General features: G+C 35.8%; 1 protein-coding gene across 2 annotated transcripts in view; it reads left to right on the top strand.

Annotated features, from left to right (window-relative positions):
• Nucleotides 1-23871, top strand: part of LOC148947839 (uncharacterized) — a 71559-nt gene that overhangs the window by 36716 nt on the left and 10972 nt on the right. For both annotated transcript variants that reach the window (XM_089095481.1, XM_089095480.1), the window contains 2 exons: nucleotides 7193-7350; nucleotides 15880-16200. In XM_089095481.1, the coding sequence (XP_088951607.1) occupies nucleotides 7193-7350; nucleotides 15880-16200 (479 nt within the window). The remainder of the gene's footprint in view (nucleotides 1-7192; nucleotides 7351-15879; nucleotides 16201-23871) is intronic.

Below are 23871 nucleotides of genomic sequence, written 5' to 3'. Positions count from 1 at the left end.
GTTTTGGTACTTAAAAAGGCTCTAGATATAGCAATTTCCTTTAAAATGAGCCCTTGAACAGCTCTCTGTGATGTTTCAGTGCCCCACTAGCGGTGGAAAAAAGAGGACACATAAGTGCTGCCCATGCAACAAAGTGATTTTCCTTGTTGTTCAAACCAGGGGACTGCAATTCTTCTTGAATGGTTTTCGGTCATGCGATTTCAATGGTGTACTTTTTGGTTCAGTCCAACACTTGTTTAGGGGTTTCGGATCAGATTATTTTTCGGAAGTACCAAAAATTTGTTTTCAAAATAGTATTTTACTGTTAAGGCTAATAGATATAATAGTTATCAATCCTAAATCAGCTACAAATGGATCAACAGCTTGTTGTTGGATCAATTTTTTTTTCTGCTAGTTTTAGGATTTTTTTTTATCCTCTGCGCTTGCAAAAAATACTTTTCTAACGCATTTTTAAGAAGTTTTAATCAAAACCGCAAAAAAAAACAGTCCCATTAAAATGTCACAAATGAAAATAAAGAACCTTTTCGATATACATAGTAGAACTGTTTCTAGAGTTGTTTTTCAATGCAGGTCTACCCTGAGTAGTTACCTTAGATAACTACTCATGTATCGTGTCTTTGAACAAATGTTGGGGCGAAAATACCTTTCAATTGACTATATCAAAAATAATAGTTTGAAGAACTTGGGAGACCCTTTCCCTGTAAGGAGATTTTAGTTTTTGGCCCAAAGATCTCTTTTCAATAAACGCTTGAAAGGGGCCATTTTCCAAGCATTTTATTGGGCTTTAAACTAATCTCTGTTGAATTCCACATCAGACAAGTTTCCAATTTGGTAATGGGATCTCTTTAAAAAGGTCAGTTTCCTTGACGACTGTGCTCTCCATCACCAGGGTTGCCACCACGGTCAGTAATCTGTGCTACGATTGCCAAAATTTGCGTGCTACACAGCGATTTTCGTCGCTAGAGTCAAAAAGATTTTTTTTAGCACAAGCCGTGACACGCGCTTGGTCCCTTTAATTGTACTTAGATTAGTTGCATGTCAATCTTTTAATCTCTTTTAATGTAGAAGAATAAAATTGTATCCATAAAAAATGTAGCTGATCAGAGCGCTGAATGGGAAAATGTCCGCGTATATCCCTTATTTAAATGTAGTTAGATTTTTGTCATAAAAAAAAAAATGTTCTGACATATATTTTGATGTGAGGCACATCATGTAATTGTATTTTATATTTCTATATTTTCAATTTGGTCATATAAGAGATAAAGTGTTACATTCAATGTAGCACGTGTTACAGTGCTACGCATGATGAAATAGTGTTAAAATAGCACTTTCGTGCTACAGGTGGCAACCCTGCCCCTTACGCCGAGTGCTATTTTGGTCCCATCGACAATTGACGTAAATTCAATTGTTGTTGTGTAGCTAGACCGAAGAATGACTGAACGAGATCCAATATATCCATGCTTCGATCACATTCGTAAAATCCTTCTGACTTGGTGCGCAAAAATTGCTGAACTGGCGTGACCACAAGGCAAATATGTTTTTTTTCGACAATAGGTATGTTTAGACATAGAGCATGGGTTCTAACCTGTCGATGACGTTTTTTAAAAATAAATTTCCGTTTTTGAGCTAATATTCCAGTATGTTGCTAATGTAAGGGTTTTGCTTTCAGTTCTCGGAACGCTCTACTTCTCATATTGCCTCTGATGTCGCACAAAGTAATCTAGTGCATAACCCCTTGTTTTACACTATGACGCAATGATTTATTTGTAGAATCATTTCCGTTTTGTCAAATTTTAACGCACATTCCCATGCGTGAAGGAATGTATGTTCTTCATTAGAACTGGATGGAGATTCCTGTCAAAACATTCAAATTGTTTAAATCAGAACCGTGTTGGCGCGAATGGAAATTTGAAATTAAATTTTCGAAACAGATGTCAGTGTTTGTCTTTAATTTTTTTTGATTTCACAAATAAATGAAATATATATATATATATATATATATATATATATATATATATATATATATATATATATATATATATATATATATATATATATATATATATATGCATAAATTCATTTATTTTAATACAAGAGAGTCTTCTAAATTATATTTTTCACATATATATATATATATATATATATATATATATATATATATATATATATATATATATATATATATATATATATATATATATATATATGTATATATATATGTATATATATATATATATATATATATATATATATATATATATATATATATATATATATATATATATATATATATATATATATATATATATATATATATATATGATATATATATATATATATATATGTATATATATATATATATGAAAAATATAATTTAGAAGACTCTTTTATTAAAATAAATGAATTTATGCATGTAAAGAAATTACTTGAAACAGATAAAAAAAAAACTTTTTAAATATTTAAAGCAGTGATAGATCTAGATGCCGGGGAAAGGGGGTGGGGTTTAAGTTTTTAAAGTTCTCAGTTAGGGTTATATTTATGGAGTTTTTGCTTACATGTTTACAAATTTGCCGGGCCTAAAAATATGATGCAGAAGTTATTAACATTCAATCCTACTACTTAGAGACTGGATCCTGAGCTAATGCTACATGTTAATGTAAACCCAGTTACGGCTTGGTATCTCCCCTAAATGAATACAAGACTCCCCGTAGTTTTTTAAAATAACCACATGAAAATGTGCGTTTCGCGTATTTTAATAAAACCCGTTTTAATAAGACCGTTAAATTCGCATTATTTCGTCCGAAGGTAGCTCTACCTAACAACCTTATTTGGTCTCAACCTACAGACCAAAGAAAAGCATTTTCCGGAACGTACACAGTGGAGAGGTCCAATCGCCAAAGACCCCTGGCGTTTTTCGAATCTCATATTTTTTATGAGTCTTTCATATTTCCCTAAACTTTCCGTATAATTCGCCTGTTCTATCCTGTTTATAAAATTTTTACCCCCATCCCCGAATTTAATTTTGCCAATGTTTCTACACAATTATACCGTAGAAGCCGGTTCTGAATTGAACCCGGGCGTTCTTCGAATCTCATATTTTTTTGTGAGTCTTCCAAATTTCCTTAAAATTACCATATAATTCGCCTGTTGTATTCTTTTTATAAAAATTTTCCTCTCCCCCCACCCCCACCCCCGAAATAAATTTTGCCAATGTCTCTGCACACTTATACCATAAGCATGTTCTAAATTAGTTTAGCCTTCTTTTTAGATGGGAACTTAAAAAAATAAAACTTCCTCGTATTCCCTCAGACAAAACACATGCTATCCGTGCCTTCAGAGGAGGGCGGAAAATCATAAGAATCGTGATCACAAGATCTCCTCTGTCTTGCTGCTCGGGTGGTGGGGGGGAGTCCGAAAATACATGGAATATACAAATATACAACGCAGGGTCCAAATCGGCAAAGTCTGTCGCTTCTTATAATCGTGAATGGTGGGAAGTCAATTATTTTCGACTGTGCTGCTCCAATTGAGTAACTCTTGAGTTTTCCCTATAACATTTTCCTGAATACCTGTTTTCGTATTGCATTTGATGGTTTACGTGTTTAAAATATTTTTTCTTCGCTGGTTTCCTGTTGCTAAATCTTGTTGCTCAATAACATTTAGTACAAAAATTACGAGAGGCATAATCACTATATGATAAGAAAGATTAAGTAAGCAATAAATGCCTTTAAAATTGAAAAAAAGAACATCATATAGTATAATGGAAATTCTACGATATGCAAATGAAGGGACGATGCCTTCACAGGTTTCTAAGCCTGGAAATTCTAAGCCTGTGAAGGGACGATGTCGATCTTGAACGAACAGTGCAAAAATCTGAGGGGTTGTTCACTTTCAAGAATTGCGTGCATCAGATGGTATGCATCCATACATAGTAGAAGTTAGTCACGCGTGGCACAAACTACGCCAAACATGGCACGAATAAGTGGGGTGGAAGTTTGGCAGTCCATACAACAGAGGTGTTTTGTGGATACCTCTCACAAAAAAATGCAGGTACTTATCTGTTATTGCAACAACACTGAAGAAGTGAAGTTAGGTTAATCCTAATGAAAAGTACCAAAAGTTAACAAAAATATAAAACTTTAGAAACAAATTTGGGCTATGTATCTGCACATAAGGAGGGGGAAGTTTAGGGGGTCTGCAATGCAAAATGTGTTAGGTACAATTATTCTGCATATTATGAAGTATGAAATGTTTTTAACTTCACACTGCCCAAATACTATACCCCCCCCTAATGTACAAATATATAGCCCAAATAATACAAGTCCCATGTATTCTGTCACCTGCCACTTGTTTTACACAGAGCGTAAGCTAATTGTCTCTTAATACAGACAGATGAAACCGGTCTGTTCTCGAGTTTTACACAGCGTAATTCTTGAGTGTTGTTGCTATAACAGATAAATATCAAAACGTAAAAATATAGGCTACAACCCAAAAAAGGGTGGGTGCCTGAGAAAAGTATGTTGATAGCGTGAAGTTAGAAAACAATTCTTACTTCATAAAATAGAGAATAATTGTAGCTAACACATTTTGCATGCAGACCCGATATGCTTTACCCCTACCCCCTCCCTAATGGTCAAATATATAGCCCAAATTATATAAGTCCAATGCATTCTGTCACCTGTCACTTGTCTTTGTGGCTATGAAACCGGTTTTCTCAGATCTTACATTCAGATCAAGAACTTGAGTGGGTTCTGAATAGTCAACAAGTACCAAAAAAGTGAAAATTTCGTTTGAATGTGTACATATTTAACTATCGTATTAAAAATTCATATTGAATAAAAAAATTGTTAACTTTAATATGTTTTTTTTTTTTGCGCAAATCGTACTTTTTTCTGGAAAAAAAAATTATATTTGCAGAGAACATGATTATGACACTGACAACCCCATTCAGAGACATTGCAACGGAGTGCAAGCTAGAATTTGCATTTTGGGACCTTAAGTCCATGATGCTCTGACTGATTTGCTCCCACTATTGAAAATAAATTTTTATGACTTGGTATCTGAATTTCATCGGATGTCTTTGACATAGTTAAACTTTTATCATTTTATTTGGCATATCCAAACATTAAAAACGAGCACTTTTTATTTCCCTATTGTTCTCTTCAAAAAACACACACAAATCTTGTTTTTTTTTTCTTGGGAACTTTCTAAAATCATCTTGTTGTTCTCGCATAGCTTTTCATGTCTGGGATTGTGATATAAGTAAACTTTTCGAGATAATTGGCAGTCACTCACTCCTTGCCTCTCCCTCTCTTTCTCTCATTCCTTTTCAAATTTCTCTTTCTCTCTCTCCCCGAACATGCTTTCTATTGATGACTGTTACTGGCCAGGGTTTTCAATTCATTGTTGCTGTCGTGTAAGCCTTCTATTCATCATTGTCTATTTTTACTACCTATCCTGTTTAAAAAGAATGGCTGACACTGCTATTAATTTTCGTTTTTAATTTTATTTACCATGCATCAAAGATTACCCACAAGATCATTAATCATATTTGTCGATTTTGCAGTTTTGCAAATTTTGTCTTATTCTACGAAGGTCAGAACTTGGAATCTTTGGAACAAATCTTTACCTGTTGTCAAGTCGCTTTTTTTTCAGTCTGGTAGAAAGGGGAAAAGAGACCTGTCTTTCCCAAGTAAATTCCCAGCGCCAAATAGAATCTCGGGAACAATTTCCTGTCTAGCCAATTTAGATGATAGGTCTCCCTGCAAAACTATCTGCAAGAAAAAGACAATTAGAGGTGTTCGATTTGACCAAATAGTTGAAATTTGTTTATATTGGTACGTCTTCCTTCAGTGGACTTTTGTTTACATACCGGTATTTCTTTTGGCAAAACCGTTCTAATTATTCTATACTATCACTACCAATACGAGAACTAAATATTTACATAGTTACATTTACTTTTACATACCAAATAATAACGGCCGTTTTGTTTCAAGTTAAATTTTACCCTGGGTAAATTTTACCAGTAAAAACGTAAAGTGTATGTCAAATCAGTTCTCTCTACCGGAGAGAACTGAAACAAATCTTTTTTTAAAATAAATCTTTAATTGCTTGAAATATTAAAAAAGCCGTTGGGCCGCCATGACCAGGGCCGTATCACGGGGGGGGGGGGTGTTTACTGGGTTTGCCCCCCCCCCTGAAAATTTTGTCAACCTCGTAAAAAAGTAGCAAAAATCCATATAAATGAAAGTTTGATGTGCTTATAAAATTTTTTAACCCCTCCCCCCCCCAAACAAAAATCTTGAATATGCCCTGGGTCATGACGCATCAAAAATCGGATGAAGTCTGACGTATACCCCCCAAAAGCCCTTTTTGCACGGTAACACAGATGTGTGAACTTAAGAGTATTTGTAATTTTGCTTCGTGTTCATGTGTCATGATGGTTCGACGGCCTGATTAAAATAGCCTACTGCAATTGAGCCAGAGAAAAGCGCAACCGCTAAAAGTAAATAAATTTCTTTCTGCGCAATTCCTTGTTTCTACTTTTATTGTTTACACTTTAACGAACACAATGAGCAGTTTTGCGTTTTTGCTGCAGCTGCTGTATTTTTGCTGCAGCCGCTGTGTTTTCTGCTGCAGCTGCTGTGTTTTCTACTACAGCTGCTGTGTTTTTGCTGCAGTTGCTGTATTTTTGCTTCAGCCGTTGTGTTTTCTGCTGCAGCCTTTGTTTTCTGCGGCGGCTGCTGTGTTTTTGCTACAGTTGTTGGGTTTTTGTTTCAGTCGTTGTGTTTTTGTTGCAGCCGCTGTGTTTTTGCTGCAGCCGCTGTGTTTTTCCTGCAGTCGCTGTTTGTGAGGCTTTTTGAGACAGAAAAAAACGTAGCAATGTGAATCTAGATAAGTTAGATCTTGTATACGCGATACCTGTAGAAATAGAGCTGGTTTAGGTAAATGTATGATTACAGCTAAATTTTGGAGTTGGTTCTTCGGAGCTTGTTGAAATCTGAATCATGGTTGAAGCTGGATTTCCAAAAATTCAAGAAATCGTAGTCGGTAGAAGAAATTCATCGGTAGAAAATAGCAGGCAACTGGTAAAAATCAGTAACGTATTTCTTTCATTTACTTTTCATCTTGAATTTTCCTTTGTCTTTTTAATTACATTATTGTTTGATAGTTATTTATTTGATTATTTTAGGGTTAAAGAGGAGAAAATTTTAAGCAAAGGATATTGTAGTTTATCCCCAATAAAAATGGAACCAATCAAAATCGAATACGACAGTGAGAGTTACGAAGAAGACAGCATTCCGTATGATACTTTAAGCGTTGGCTCAGTTGACTCTTGGGATAGTTTAGGTAAGTTGAAGTGGTTTTATTTAGCTCATCCCCTTTTGTTGGAAAAAACCCCACCCTTTTGTGCCAGGAAGTAACTTAGGCATAAAAGCCAGAAAATGATCCTCGTTTGAAAATTTTTTGGAATAATAGGAAATTGGAGCCCTTTTCAAACCTTTGAATAAGCTATCTCAAAGACCCTTACCTATATTTTTATATGTAGTGCTAATGATGTTCTTTGTCACGTCATAGGACCCAGCTCGTACGCTGTATTTTTTAGGGGAGGGGGACAACTTTGAAAAATACACAGAAATAGGCGACTTGTATGGCAATATGTAAAATATTAAGTAAAATTGTAAAAAAAAAATCTCGATATGTTTTTCGGGGGAGGGGAAGGGTTTGATTCCACTTGCTTTAACTCCCTGCTCCCGCACATACATGACCTATGAGACCACAGGATTGGAGTTTATTCCCAAGAAGGGAAGTTTTTTGCGGTAGGCTACTTAAGAAAATTAAATAAAAAAACAAGTTTTTTCAACTGAAAGTAAGAAACAACACTGAAACTTAAAACGAACAGAAATTACTCTGTGTATGAGGGTGCTACCCTTCCCCCAACCCTTGCTCTTTACGCAAAAGTCTTAGTTCTTTAAAAATACTTGTCATTCAAAATCAACAGCCCTTGTGTTTGTGTAGAATCTGCCCTTTCCTAAAGAATCAAGACAAAAGGTCAAACTTTAGCACAAAGAGCGAGGTTTGAGGAAGGGGTCCCACCCCCCCTCATATACAGAATAATTTCTGTTCGTTTTAAGTTTCAGTGCTGCTCCTTTCTTTAGGTTGAAAAAGCCTGTTTTTTACTTAATTTCTGGCCTTTCTTCAAATCCTGCCAGGAAATTCCCCCGTACAACATTTCTCCTTGAAAATTCCCCGGAAGCTCTCCTCGCCACAGAAAATGCATCTCATGGAAGATCCCCACCCCCTTTTCCGCAGCAAAGTACCCCGGAAAATGTTCGTATGTTTCCCAACAAAAACTATATGTGAACAATATGGGCAAATTGCAAAATTAAAAGCCCTTTTCTCAGGGCATATGGAAGGTCATGTCCTCGCCAAAAGCATAGTTATTGACCTTTCAACTATGCTGAATCAAATCGCTATATTATTATTTTGATCAGATGTCTTTGGGGAAAAATGCACATGGGAGGGGGGCTAGGTGGCCATCAAAAATTGGCACTAGAACTTTTGATTTCCGTTCGAATGAACTCTCTCCCGATCTTCCAGGACCGTGGCTCGTTACGATTACGCCTGAAAAAAACAAACAAATAAACACCCTTCCAAAAATACATAATTCCACAGTTTTGTAAGTAGAAGCTTGAAACCTCTATAGTATGGTTTTCTGACACGCTGAATCTGATGGTATGATTTGCATTAAGATCGCTTGATCTTTTGGGGAAATTTCGCCCTTTTTCGAAAATCAGGCCAATTCTCTCAGGCTCGTAGCTTTTTGATCAGCATCCTTAAACTTAATGAATTTTATATAATTGTAATCAGCATAAAAATCAAATTCTTTGATTTATCTATTGTTGTCAAAATCCTGCAATTTAGAATTTTGGTTATTATTGGGCCGAGTCGCTCCTTACTTTCAGTTCGTTACCACGAACTGTTTGAAAACAAATTTGTAAGCATATCGGAATAACATTAAGGCCTCTGTGATATTTTGGCGATTTGAACTAACAATAAGGTTTTCAACATCAAGTCTTAGGGAGCTGGGGGTGGGTGGGTAGAGCTTTCTCTGAAATAATATGTGTGATAAAAAAAAAACATTTCATAGGTTCAGATTTCTTGAAAACAAATCTATAGGCATATCGGAATAATTCAGGCTTCTCTATGATATTTCGGAGATTTGTACTTACAATAAGGTCTTCAAAATTCAAGTCTTTGGGGAGCGGGGGATGGGTGGGTAGAGTTTCCTTCGAAATAATATGTCCAATAAAAAAACACATATGTTGGGTTCAGACTTCTTAATGATTTAGGGGAATACTCTTGGAGAGCCTGCCGCTCTGGGCGAGCCATCCTTCCATCACTTCCATGGATAAGATATATCTAAATTTTAGAGAGCGTTTCTTTCGTGAAGAAAGAAGTCTTATCCTTAAGGAAGGGTAATTTGTATTCAACTAGTTATATAATAAAAAATATTTTCTGAGAAGACTACCACAGCCTCTCTCCCCTCCTGTATGCAGGTATTTTTGTAAACCATGTAGGCCTAGGTGCTCGCAAAAATGTATAAAACCTACCCTGAACTTCGTTATAAATTGATCGGTATTCTTGCATTTACCCAAATTGGAAGTCTTTCCTGTGTAGGATTTTTCATAGTTATGCAAAGTAAAATCTCCCTTTATACCTGTCTAAGTGGTCTATTGATTGGTTGAATATCAGTCGGTTATATTCAGTCACACTATATATGGGTAGGTCTGGGTAGTCAAAATTCTACTTCCATATCTGAATGCCATAACGCGTCATTCCTGATTTTGTCAGGAATTTAAGTAGGAGGTTTCGCACATCTTGAAGGTTGTAATATTTAATTTCACTGGGGAGAAGGCATATATATATATATATATATATATATATATATATATATATATATATATATATATATATATATATATATATATATATATACATATATATATACATAAATATATATATATATATATATATATATATATATATATATATATATATATATATATATATATATATATATATATATATATATATATATATATATATATATATATATATATATATATATATATATATGGTCGAGCTTTACTTTATCTCCCTGTGTACATGCATGGCTGCAATGGTTTCAGTCAGATTGCCCGCACAGAAAATCGAGCCCAAGAAGATATAGATTTCTGAATTCCAAGTTGGAAGTCTATAAAAGTATCGTAAATTTCCCTTGACTTTTGCCTATAAAAATAGCCCCATTTATTCTAGACTCGAGTTTTCTATATGTTCATTTTATGATATTCAATGATTTTTCTACGTGTGTTTTTTCTACACAATAGATAAAACATAACAACTCACTTAAAAAAGTAGAACTATAAGTTGTTCTACTTTGAGATTGGGTAGAAACCTTATGTCGATTAGTATATAGGTTTTTTTCAAGTTGTCAGTCAAAATTTTCAGCTCAGCCGTTGAACCATCATGATTTAGAACTTAGGCCAAAACTGTTGGGGGGGGGGGAATTCGTCAAAAAAAGAAGACTGGTAAATCACCTTAAAAATATAGGATATTTTGATAAGATTTGTAAACTCCTGATATTTAAGGGAGCTCAAGTCCGAAGACTTCCTTCTCCTATGGGCCTTAAAGTGGATGTGAAAGTATAACTACATAAAAAATTATGCTAATCGTTTGAGACTCCCGCTTGAAGCTATGGGAGAAACAAACTTTTATTAAAGACTGAATTGATGAGGAATACAGCCTTCACCCCTTGGTTACTCTTTTTAGCATCTATCAGCTGAAAGCAGCTGAATCATTCTCCCGTTTTATTATACTATTTCCCAGCAGTTTTAATACGTTTATATAGGCTGGCGTCATCATGTCGCGTGTGCAGAGTTTGTAACAATGTTATTCTAAATCGATGTTCTAGGCAATAAAAAACCCATGGGACTAAAGGGGCCCTTGTTTCCCCAGTAATTAAGTCAAGTATGGGAAATAAAGCCATCTGCTGGATGGATAAACATTTTTTCAGACAAGGGGGTGATATGTTTTACAGACTTTGGCATATTGAGGCATCAATTTATAATGTTCACTTTCTTTTTACGGATCCAAATAACACAAAGTAAAATCACCCCCTCCCCTAATTTTTTTATAAAGGCCTATTTTTCATTTTGAAAAAACAAGAAAAAAATTACAAAGGGAAGTTACACGCCAGAGAGAAAATACAGGAATTATAAATTGATCTTGGAGTTTCTAGCGAGGGGCTTTCCGCTTTTATTAATCGTTTATATCAGTTGGTCCGTACCACGCTTGGCCCAGGTGGTGGAGAGTGGATAACCCCTCAATGTGTAGTAAATGCTGTCATGGTATATTTCAAACTTGAAAAAAAAACAACTTAAATTAGTTTTATTTCTTGTATCTGGTCTTAAAAGTTGATGTTTTCATAATTCTAAATTTTTGGGGTATAAGAACCTTGAAAAGTAAATTTTAAGGGCTTATGCAGTGGCGTCGATTCACGAAATTGTAGGTGGGGAATGTATTTGTCAAGATCTAGCGGGAACTTCGTTGTTTTTCCAAAATTTTTAATGAAAATATAAAAAACGGCATTTTTCAACGAAAATACAACAAAATGGTATTTCTTTAAATTTAAGGGGATAAACGCCCACCCTCAATTGACGCAACTGGGCTTATGCCTACCAAAATACTTCAGACAAGACTTTTCTCTTTTTTGATAAAACGAATTCTTTTTATATCTGTCTTGTTTGTAACTTCTTAACACCTTTCTAATAAACTTGAAATTTTCAGACTTTTTTTTATGTCTTAGTTACGCCAATTCCAATTTCAAACTAAGTCTGGGCTTTGAAATAAAAATTAGAATAGTTCGTCTCAGATTCTTGAAGAGACAATAGCAAAAATTTGTATCATATTCAAAGTTATTGCTAATTGGCAACTGGATCATTGCCAAAAATGAGCTTCGAGAACTTATTAAATATCTAATTTCCCTCTAAACCGGTTCATAATTATTATATCTGTAATTATGCTAAAAAAATTTATATTATCAGAATATTAATTTATTTAAAGGCGCAAGTATTTCAACTTTAACCCATCTACTGGCAGTGGCGGATCCTGGATTTTTTTAAGGGGGTGGGGGCAAAACAGGTTGATGTGATAAACTTGTGTTAGGAGCAAGTTTAATTAACGCAAACTTGCGTTAATTAAGTAAATTACACTACTTCAGACTATGTTAGGGGGGTGCGCCCCCCTCGCCCCTCCCCTGGAGCTGCCACTGTCTACTGGGTTTTTATATTGCTGTGATTTTCAATGTAAATTGTCGAAGAATTTAGCCCAGCACAGTTGATGTCTATACAGGTCTAACCCTTGGAGAGAGGGGTGAAAAAGACGATTTAGGGTAAAAATTTTCAAATTTTTAATTAGGTTCTAATTTTTAACTCCTTTGGAAAAATATCAAGGGTAATTCAGTTACGCTGGAATTCGTTTCGGGGTGGTGCTGGTGGGGTTGGTTACAAATTTGAAAAGGCATTAATACAGCCAAATATATAGATAATAAAAGAAATTAAACGAATGATTTCGAAATTTCAACTTCGTAACATTAACAGTTACGAATCGTACTTCTACGAGCATATTGAAGCTATTTGCTATTTTCAAAATCTAAATTAATATGTGCTGTCGTAAATTACTAACATAGCTCTTGTTTTACAAACGGGTGTTTTTAGTCAATTATCAAGATCAGTGCAGCAAGAGATGTTATGTATATGGGGCTATTAAGCCCCCCCCCCCCCAAGAAAAAGAAAATAATAAAGTCATGGCTCATCTTACGTCATTATATCTTCATAAATGAATAGCCTTATAATAAATACGTCTCTGAAAGATGATAAATTAAGCAAGAAAAAACGAATTTTAATTTTAATAAAGCAGTGAAACAGTAAATAAAAATAAATTAACACTTTAATTAAAAAATATTCCGAATATTTCGGCCCCACGTCCGGGAGCCTTTCTCAACGAAAAAACAAACAACGAAAAAACGAAAAAATGTTTTTTTTTTAAATTAACACACATAGAAATACAACAATTAAACACACGAAGACGAAAAAAAACATGAATAAATAAGTAAGAAACATACTCGTATATTAAACAGAACTTCCAGCACTGGCGTTTTAACGCAAGAAACAAAAGCGAATGTCCATTTTGATACCACGTGTCACTCTCCTCTTACAATCAGTGTAGGCTATAAATGGAAATATATTGAACAAAACTTCCTGCAGTGGCGTTTTAATGCAAGAAACAAAAGCGAATGTCTATTTTGATACCATGTGTCACTCTCCTCTTACAATCAGTGTAAGCTATAAATGGAAATATATTAAACAAAACTTCCTGCAGTGGCGTTTTAATGCAAGAAACAAAAGCGAATGTCTATTTTGATACCATGTGTCACTCTCCTCTTACAATCAGTGTAGGCTATAAATGGAAATATATTGAACAAAACTTCCTGCAGTGGCGTTTTAATGCAAGAAACAAAAGCGAATGTCTAGTTTGATACCATGTGTCACTCTCCTATTACAATCATTGTAGGCTATAAATGGAAATATATTGAACAAAACTTCCTGCAGTGGCGTTTTAATGCAAGAAACAAAAGCGAATGTCTATTTTGATACCAAGTGTCACTCTCCTCTTACAATCAGTGTAGGCTATAAATGGAAATATATTAAACAAAACTTCCTGCAGTGGCGTTTTAATGCAAGAAACAAAAGCGAATGTCTAGTTTGATACCATGTGTCACTCTCCTCTTACAATCAGTGTAGGCTATAAATGGAAATATATTAAACAGAACTTCCAGCACTGGCGTTTTAACGCAAGAAACAAAAGCGAATGTCCATTTTGATACCACGTGTCACTCTCCTCTTACAATCAGTGTAGGCTATAAATGGAAATATATTAAACAAAACTTCCTGCAGTGGCGTTTTAATGCAAGAAACAAAAGCGAATGTCTTATTTTGATACCATGTGTCACTCTCCTCTTACAAACAGTGTAGGCTATAAATGGAAATATATTAAACAAAACTTCCTGCAGTGGCGTTTTAATGCAAGAAACAAAAGCGAATGTCTAGTTTGATACCATGTGTCACTCTCCTCTTACAATCAGTGTAGGCTATAAATGGAAATATATTAAACAGAACTTCATGCAGTGGCGTTTTAATGTAAGAAACAAAAGCGAATGTCTATTTTGATACCATGGGTCACTCTCCTCTTACAATCAGTGTAGGCTATAAATGGAAATATATTAAACAAAACTTCCTGCAGTGGCGTTTTAATGCAAGAAACAAAAGCGAATGTCTATTTTGATACCATGGGTCACTCTCCTCTTACAATCAGTGTAGGCTATAAATGGAAATATATTAAACAAAACTTCCTGCAGTGGCGTTTTAATGCAAGAAACAAAAGCGAATGTCTATTTTGATACCATGGGTCACTCTCCTCTTGCAATCATTGTATCTTGCTTAATTTTTCGTAAATGGAAAAGCAGTGTGGTCTAAGAAATTATTTATGAAAGATGATAAAAAGTCGTTATTCCCGTTTCTCTAAAATTAACGCCTCCGCTTCTGTTAGGACGAAGAATTTGGTGCAGACAGTCCATGTCCATTGTAAGAAAGGAATTGTGTGAGACCAAAGGCTCCTAGGCAGTGAAGACAACAACAGCTCTTAGATAAGCAATAGTATTGCCAGTAAGTTATTAGTAATAACTAAGAGGTATTGCCTATAATATTACCCTCTGCAACAAGTTTCATATACGTATTACTGTCAATAATGGGAAATTCGGTTAGTCTTTGCGTAGGCAATTCATCTTTTAACCTGATTAGATAAAAAAAAACTAGTTTTTTTTAACTGAAAGTAAGGAGCGACATTAAAACTTAAAATGAACAGAAATTATTCCGTATATGAAAGGGGCTGTCCCCTCTTCACCGCCTCGCTCTTTACGCTAAAGTTTTTTATTGTTTAAAAAAAAGGTTGTGAGACATAGTCAAACTTTAGCGTAAAGAGCGAGGCGCTGAGGAGGGGACATCCCCTTTCATATACGGAATAATTTCTGTTCGTTTTAAGTTTTAATGTCGCTCCTTACTTTCAGTTAAAAAATTTGTTTTTTTTATATTTAATTTCTGAACTTTTTTTAATCAATTCAGCTTTGATTTTGGCTCACCGTGCATGAATAATTAAAGTGAAATTTGCATATTAATTTTACTTTTTTTGGCTAAATGGTTTTCTCAAAATTTTACTCTGACGTAACTTACCAATTAACTTACGTAACGAACTTCTATATTCGTATATTTTTATTACGTGTATTAGGGAGTTCGCCTCCTGGTCAGTACCTGGCTCTTTACGCTAAAGTTCAAATTTTGTTAAATTTCTTTAAGAATGACCCCTTAATCACAAAGACCGTAAATTAGAATAAATAGCTCTGGTGAAAGTACAAAAAAAACTTTAGCGTAAAGAGCGAGGTAATGACTAGGGGGTGAACCCAATCATATACGTAATAATTTCTGTTCGTTTTAACTTTTGATGTTGCTCCTTACTTTCAGTTGAAAAAATTGTTTTTTTTTAGTGGTTCCCCCTCACTAGAAAAAACAGGTGCTTTCTGTTCCTACTACGAGTTCACATTTTTCATTGCAGAGGTTCTTCTGGCGACGCGAAGCGGCTTTATCTACCGCTCTCTCAGTGATAAGTTTCTGGATAATTTGTTACATTACTCTTTTATTTTTTATTAATATTGCTGCATCATTATGCTGTTTTAAGATTCATTGCCTTTTTTTTTACTTTTAGGACCAGAGGACCCAGTATTCCGCGATAGAAAATTGATGGCATTTTGGTGTCCAAACGAAGACCAAACTGACTCAGATTTAGACCTTACCCGGGGATTTCCGAGCCCACCATCAAGCCCAGAAACTATCCGAAACAGAAAATTTGTCCTAAGAACAGTTGATAGAGTGACTTTAAGGGCAATTCGAGTTGGATCTTTAAAAAAAGGGTCAGTGGTAGATCCGTTGAGTGATAAAAGACGGATACACAGATGCTCCTATCCTAGCTGCAAGAAAATGTATACAAAAAGTTCGCACCTGAAGGCACATGAACGGACCCATACAGGTACTTCATGAAAATTGTATTTAGGAGACTCAAGGGTAAATAAATAAACCGAATGGGGGGTGGTCTATGGCAATACAAACGGAGGAGGGAGGGTAGAGTTCTCCATAAGTATTTTCTAAGTGTATACAGCTTTATCCTTCAACACTTGCTCCTTAATCTTTATCCATGGCTCTGGTCATGCTTCTGGATATCTATAGCTTTGCTATACCCTATGCAGTCTAGTGCATAATCCCAAGCATTTGCATGTACACCGTGGGTGTCAACAGTAATATATTCAAGGAGGGGCAAATTTGCAAGCATTTTAGATTTTCTAATGAGGGAGTTCCGTTTTTGGAATAAGTAGATTCCAGGTGTGTCCTTCCCATGGTCTTTTCCCAGAGCTCCTCATATCACTATTTCCACCCTGCGTGGGCATTTTCATAACTCCATGGATGCTATGCATATGGCACAGCCAAAATTCCTCCAACTCCTTGATAAGGTGATCCGGGTTGCTTTTTCGTAACTAGAAAATCAGGGAATTCAACCTCTTTGTTTTCTAAATGGATGTCTTGCGATAAAGCTTGTACAAGCTTGTTTGGTAATGACTGAGAAAAGTGACATAGAAAAATCCCCAAGCACTTAAATCCTATTTGTTATTTTTATGTATTCTTTTTTTTAATGTTTTAAAACATCAGCCCCTTCAAGGCTCTAAACTTTTTTTCATTTATGGAGGGAGTGGAAAATATTATTTATTGAAGAGATAATGACGTGGAACTCTATATTTGGAAAATCTATGGCCATCTCGTGTCGTATAGGTAGTTTAGGTCTCAATTTTAGGTTATTATATTAAATCAGTACATTGCATTGGTAATATTAAGCTTTTACGGTATAATGATAGTCTTTAACATATGATAGTTTCCAAAATGTAGATGACAGCATTTGTGGCACCTTTCTTTTTCCATATTTGTTAATCCGAATTGCTGTAAGAGGCGCTCAAATCTGCTATTTGATTTAGCACTACGATATTCGAAGTTTCAAATCATCCCACTATCAATGATATTAAATAAAAACAGACACACATTCAAGTCTACTAGCCCTGTCATGAGCTCTACTCTCTGTTGGAGGTTAATGTTTTGTTGTAGTTTTAATTGAATTAAATAAAACACTTGAAATAGCCAGCATAACCCAAAGTATGCGCTCTGGTATCCTTCTGAGACGTAGTTCTCTGGCAAAGGGCCTTCCAAATATAGAGAATTCACATTTTCCTCTCAAATTGTGTCAATTCTTCAAATTTTTCCTGCTAGAAGCTGACTTGTGAGACACCTACTTTCATACCACAATTCAAAGTCATGACAGGCTACATGACATTCATCAGTATCTAAAAAATGTATCTAAAACGTGCGTAGTATCTAAAAAAAACGTGCGTAGCTGTGTTGGCCTCAGGCGGCTTGGTGCTGCGGTGAGTTGTTAGTAGTAGTATTGAAAGCTAAAAATTGTCCCTGTTAGTGTTTCTTTGTTCATTGAGCTTGGAAAATCTCAATAAAAGCTCTCCCCCCACACTTCGTATTGGGGGGAGGATTGAAAAATGTGTCTTGGTAAAAAAAGTGTGATATTTTTCCCTAGTCTCGCCAAACTCTGCCGTTTTATAGATTGTTCTTCCATGGACAGATAATGCATGGCCTTGCTCGAGGCCGTATCCAGGATGGGGGGGTATACAGAAAAACAACTTAAAAATACATCAGACATTTGTTTATATTCATTTTCGTTACGTTTTTACTAGTCGAACAAAAATTTGGGGGCGGGGGTTCAAACCACGTATCCCCCGGGATACGTCCTTTACTCCCTCCCTCCCATACCTTCATCCCTTTAGTGGGACCGCTCCCGACGGAAGCTAAACCCTTTTCGCCATGAAAATGTAGTTACTCATGTGCTTTTAAGTTTAGAATACTTCAGCAATTCCTTTTCCCCAGAGACATATAAAGCGACACAGTTCTGAAGCATTCTGATGACAAATGAAACTTTGAGAAAACTATTAACACTCCCCAGCCAAATTAATTATGAGAAATATTTCTTGGAATTCAAATAATGCCAATGTTTTGACTAGGAGCGTCATTTAAGATTACCACGGTGAGACGCTGTCTCCGTAAAGTCAATCCCTCTGGTTATGCCTATTTTGAGGGGAATATGGTTTTATTTATTATTTAACTAATAACTACTTGGATTGCTCATAGATTTACTACCTGAATAGATTACCAGATATTTAGCAAAAAATGTTGAAACGCGCGGGCAGATAAACTGCTTGCAAGAATAGTGGCAATCAAGATTAATAGTAAAGCAAGCCTAAATAACCTGTTTTGTAGTGGCGTAATTTCGTCAAAATCTGGGGGAGGGGGAGCAAAGTTTTGGCCAATTTTTCCAAATAAAGTGGAAATGGCACTGAAAACTGAAAAATAAGCCATATAGTACCATGAATGCAAAAGTATACTGAAGGAAACTGCCCCGTTTCTCTGGATGCTTGAATTATGCAGGCTTATCCTAGTTATGACAAGATGTTTTTGAAGAAATAAATTTCAGCTGGGAGTCAAACTGGGTTTTGGGGGAGGGGAGGGCAAACTGGGGTCATGGGGCACTCCCCCTGCCCCGTAGCAAATTGGGCCCTTGCTGTTTTGCCTCCCTTCAAATATCTTAGGAAACCGTTGCTAGTGGCATTAATGAAAAAAATGCAAGGAGCTTGCGAAAACATGCTGGTTGTAGTCTATTACAAATTAATATGTGTATGGGTTTACTGTGAAAATCGTTTATGTTCATTAGTAGACTCGGAACATCAGGATCAAGTTTAGCTTTGCCGGAACTTAAATTTGCCATCTGGGTGTATACGGGAGCAATATTTGCCTATTAAGGCAATTTAGATGCCAACTTTGGAAAATTTTAGGTGCTTTCTCAGTAGTATTTAATAATTCGGCAACTTTGGTAAATTTATGTGCTTTCTTCAATATTATTTGCCTACCAAGGCAATTTAGATGTCAAACTTGGAAATTTTAGGTGCTCAAGCAATATTTAGTAATTTGGCAATTTTAGGTGCTTTGTTCAACAATATTTGCTTATCAAGGTAATTTACATGCCAAATTTTTGAAATTAGGTGCTTTCTCAAGCAATATTTTCTAATTTGGCAACTTTGGTAAATTTAGGTGCTTTCTTCAACAATCATGATATTTTTTTTTTTTTTTTTATTTATTTTTTTTTTTTTATAATGCATTGTATCACCTCTTCTCAAATGCAAAATGCAGGGAACACATTTTCACTTTCTCCGTTATCCTTTAAAATTAATGTTTCTTAGCATAATGCCTTATGAACTGGCACAGGTGGTCTGTTGTGGGAGTCTAATTTGTTTTTGTTTTTTTCTAATTAGTAAAATAAAGCAGGTGACTATAAAAAAAACAGCAGTTTCAGTCACAAGTATTAAGTTTGGGTTTTTAATTTTGGGGTAATTTTTCCTGTTCTCTTTATGCGTGAAGGTAGGCCTTTACTAAATATTTTCGGTATGGATTTTCTTCTGGACTGCAGCCACATCTAAAGTTATTTCTATTCCTTACTTGCTTACGAGAATCTTACTTACAGTATTAATTTCACACCCTTCTATGCATATATTAATTTTTGTGTTGCTAATCCAGCATATCAGTCGGGCTATGTTCTTGTCTCCAAGCCCCATGTTGACGTCAGCATGCTGTACATGCTGCAGCCCCTCTAGAGACAAATAATATTGGTGTTTTATTGGTAATCCTAACTATTTCCAGTAGGTTATATTTCCAATAGGACTAGGTTTTTAATATGAGTGCTGAAGGTTTGAAAGCTCAACTCGCATTGTGAAAATATTTTGAGTGTAAAATAGAAATAGAAAATGTAAAATAGAAAGTGTAAAAGTGTAAAATGTAAAATAGAAAATTACATTCACATACTCCCTCTTCTCCCCTTTGAAAAATGTGTAGATTCTGAACTTAAAATAAATTTCGGTGTTTAGAATTTCCCCGTAATTTTTTTTTAAACTTAAATCAAAGAACAGATGCAAAGGGAGCGGCAGAGCCTATCATACTCACTTTTTCGGAGAACTTCAGGAGATTTTCGTTTTTCGTCAGCCGAAATTTTAGTTTTTTTTTCTGGATTCGTTTAACACTACAACAAATTGTAGCTGAGAGTGGAAGATGATCTGACCCAGGAAACATGATCCGATCGGAAAAACTTCGATTCAAATAAATTGAACGAACAAATACATTGTCAGTAATCGTTGCAGATTGACTCTTGATTCTCTTAAGTAATTAATACAGTATTAATGTCTAAGGGGGAGGGATGAAAATTTTGACTCACCCATCGGTATTTTTCCCCTTTCCAACCCTATATTTAGTGCTACTTTTGACCTTCTGGGGTGGCGCTTGCCTCTAAAACCACCCCTTACTGATCCGCCCCTGCTCACTTGTTACAGTTTGTGGCAAAAACACTAAATTTGAAAGCAGTTAATTTATAAAGTCCTTGGAGCTTATGTTGATACGGCCCTGTGGCCTAGAATCCGATATTTTCTTCTTTTTTTGTTTTTTCTAACTTTCTATATTTGCTAGTGAATTTGTCTGTTTCTGAACGAAGAAAAGATCAGTAGACCCCCCTCTTCCCGTATGGGCCCCCAGAGATCAAAGTAGCGAAAAAACAGGTGAATCAGATGCAATTTATATGGAAACATGAAACGGCTCTTAAAACATGAAACCTACCTGAGCATCCTTGCATGTGTAGGGTCGTCGGGGAGCTGGGGCTGCGGGGCGTATTCCTGGGTCCAAACCTCAAATGAACAGAGTGTGAACTTTGATTTCTTATTTTCTTTTTTGTTGCAGAATGTATGCCGCAAGGTTAACAGTTTTTTTTTTTTTATTCCTAATCGAAGCATTTTATATTTCAGATTTTTTTTTCAGAACTCATTTCTGCTGAATACAAAATTGATTATCAAAAGGTGTGTGTTTTAGGGGAGTGTTTGATTCATAATTTCGGAGTGTTCGAGGAAATTTAGGTTGCAGTGTGGGCTACAACCCAAAAAATGCAACTGCAGAAGATAGATATTGGGAAGTTGCGTGCTTCCAATAGCTAGAGCTACTACAATGACCTGTACATTTATTCACTGTGGTGAAATTGGCTTCACGAAAGATTTTGTATTTAATTTAGAATATATTAAGCCACACAGGAAGAAATGTAATTGGGAAGGGTCGTAATTCCTAAAAAAAGGCGCCAAAAATAATCAAATATGTAATAATTTATGTCACAAATTGTAAAAATCTTGGCATTTGAGAGGGGCGTTAACGTAGGGGATCAATCCCTTCCCCTCTTCTGCTGGTTACATGCCGGAATTCAACCATATATAAATTTCACCATTCAAGTTACGTCTCTCTTCACTACCATTGGATTTGCATTGTTCGCATTAAAGTCATGAAATAATTGCACTGAAAAGGATTTCGTTCTTTATTACCAATTTAGGGAGCACATAACTCTTTACGGGAACCGGTTTATTTTGATGTTATTTGTAAAACTTGCCAAAAATGTAGTGGTGCATTTGGATGATTCACACACATGTGTGGGCCGATTTGTTCAGTTTAATCACTGACAGACATTTCCATATATGGGTCGAGTTTTGGCGCTTGATGATACAATTGTAAAGGCTGTTTATAAGAATTCTTCTATTAGTCTATGATGTATGTAGCTGAGGATACCACAAGTATCCCATGTAAAGTTAATTAATAATTATGGCCTATGCGCTATTAATTATACGTTTATCCGACGAGTACTGCCAGGAATTCCCTTAATGCTAATCCGAAGGAACTGTAAAAAATTTAGAGACTGCAGCTACCCCCTCCCCCTCACTCCTCTCTTGAAGAATAGTATGATACCCAAAAAGTGTGGCTGTCGGCATTTTGCTGTCTCGAAAAAAAGACGTAGCATGCATTTCACCACTTGATCTTTTTTTATTGGAACTCTCTTCCAATCACAAAGTCAATAGGAGGTTTTATACTTGATAAGATGAATTTGAAAAAGTGCTTGTTAGGTATTTGATTTTCTCGCTTTTATTTTACTTTTGTTAGTTCGATACAACGTTCACCCCTTAATCTTCTTCTTTTAACCCTTTTACTCTTAAAATCTGTTTTCTCATTTTTCTTTTGCTTAAATTACTACTACTTCTGACAACTTACCGCAGCACCTAGCCGCCTGAGGCCAACGCAGCTACGAACCCTCTTCCTCCATCACATTAATTAGAATCCCGTGCGAATGCTGTGTCGTTTACTAGGCTATAATTTCCTTCAGGGCTGCCACTGCTCAAGCGGGAATAGAGTTGACCGTATGGTCTCCGGTCTTGCGGGTATCCCGATAGGGTCAAGGCAGCCCTTTAAAATCTGGGGAATGTTGACAAGTCAAAAGGCTAATGTGACTAAATTTATATTTTTTAGCTACAGCTCTTTAAATGCCCTGCTCCCCCTCCATCTTTAGTTTGAAAGCTGTATGTGTTAATATGTAGCTGTACTACTGCGGTGCCAAACCTTAAATAGGCTTTCTAATAGTAGTGCATGTGAACCAGAGTCGTAAATTAACAGCAACCTCGTATCGCTGCCATTTCACTTTTTTTCAATTCTTGCCAACGTTTGGATTTAGCTTCTCTGTGGTTTTCACCGATCTTCTGGGCTAATTCTGGGACATGTAAATAAACCATAAATTTCAGTCTTTGATGCTCTTAGGGTGGTTGCTCTATATTTAGCGGTGGTAACTTGTCTCTGCTTGTATTTTGCTCGTTGTTTATGTTAACATTAATAGCTTTTTGGCATTTTCTTGTAAATCTTTTTTTTTCTTTTGTCCATTAATAATCGAATGGAATTTTGTTACCCATAATAAATGCCATAATGCAAGAAAATTCCCCAGAAATACCAGTAATCAAAATTACAGTTCTCTACAAACCCTATGGTCTGTATGACTGGGAGACATAAATAGGCCTTTGATGCAAATGCCCCGTGAAGTGTTGCAGCAACTGCGACTAATAGGCCGCAGTTAAGGAACAACACAAGTTATAATGTCCATCGGTTTGGATTTCAACTCTAAAGGTACACAAAAATTGCTAGCTGCTGGTCCCTACCGAATCAATTGAGACAGCAGACGCCATTCATTTGGATGTGAATCACAATATGTAAACTTCCCCATTCAGTGACCCTATCCACTACAGACTCCTGATGCCATAACTACAGCTGTTTACCAGGTATTGCTGAATGAATTCCATCAGTCCGTCTAGTGATTAGGCTGATAAAAATGTTTTTACCCCCCCCTTTATCTGGTCGAATCACTTGGAGACCACAAAAAGACGTTTGAGCCAGCCTAGCTCTTAGTTCCCACCTGCTTTAGTTGGTCTCTAATGCTCTCTTCTGATAACTGTGTTTATGAGAAGCATTAATCGGATCCCTCCAAGGCCGTATCCGGGAGCGGGCTAGGGGATTTGACCCCCCCTTCAAATGCTTTTCCGATCCGTAAAAGCGAAATAAAAATGAATATAAACACATTTTTATGCGTTTTTGAAGTTTTTTTGTACCCCCCCCCAAAAAAAATTATTTTGTGCCCCCCCCCCCGGAAAAAATCCTGGATACGTTCCTGACCCCCTCCCATTATATAGGTAGATACCCT

This window comes from Artemia sp. Qi Xiang Cuo, chromosome 10, assembly GCF_049724085.1.
Source record: "Artemia sp. Qi Xiang Cuo chromosome 10, ASM4972408v1, whole genome shotgun sequence".
In the NCBI taxonomy this organism is placed as follows: Eukaryota; Metazoa; Arthropoda; class Branchiopoda; order Anostraca; family Artemiidae; genus Artemia; species Artemia sp. Qi Xiang Cuo.
This window is presented reverse-complemented; position numbering and strand designations above follow the sequence as displayed.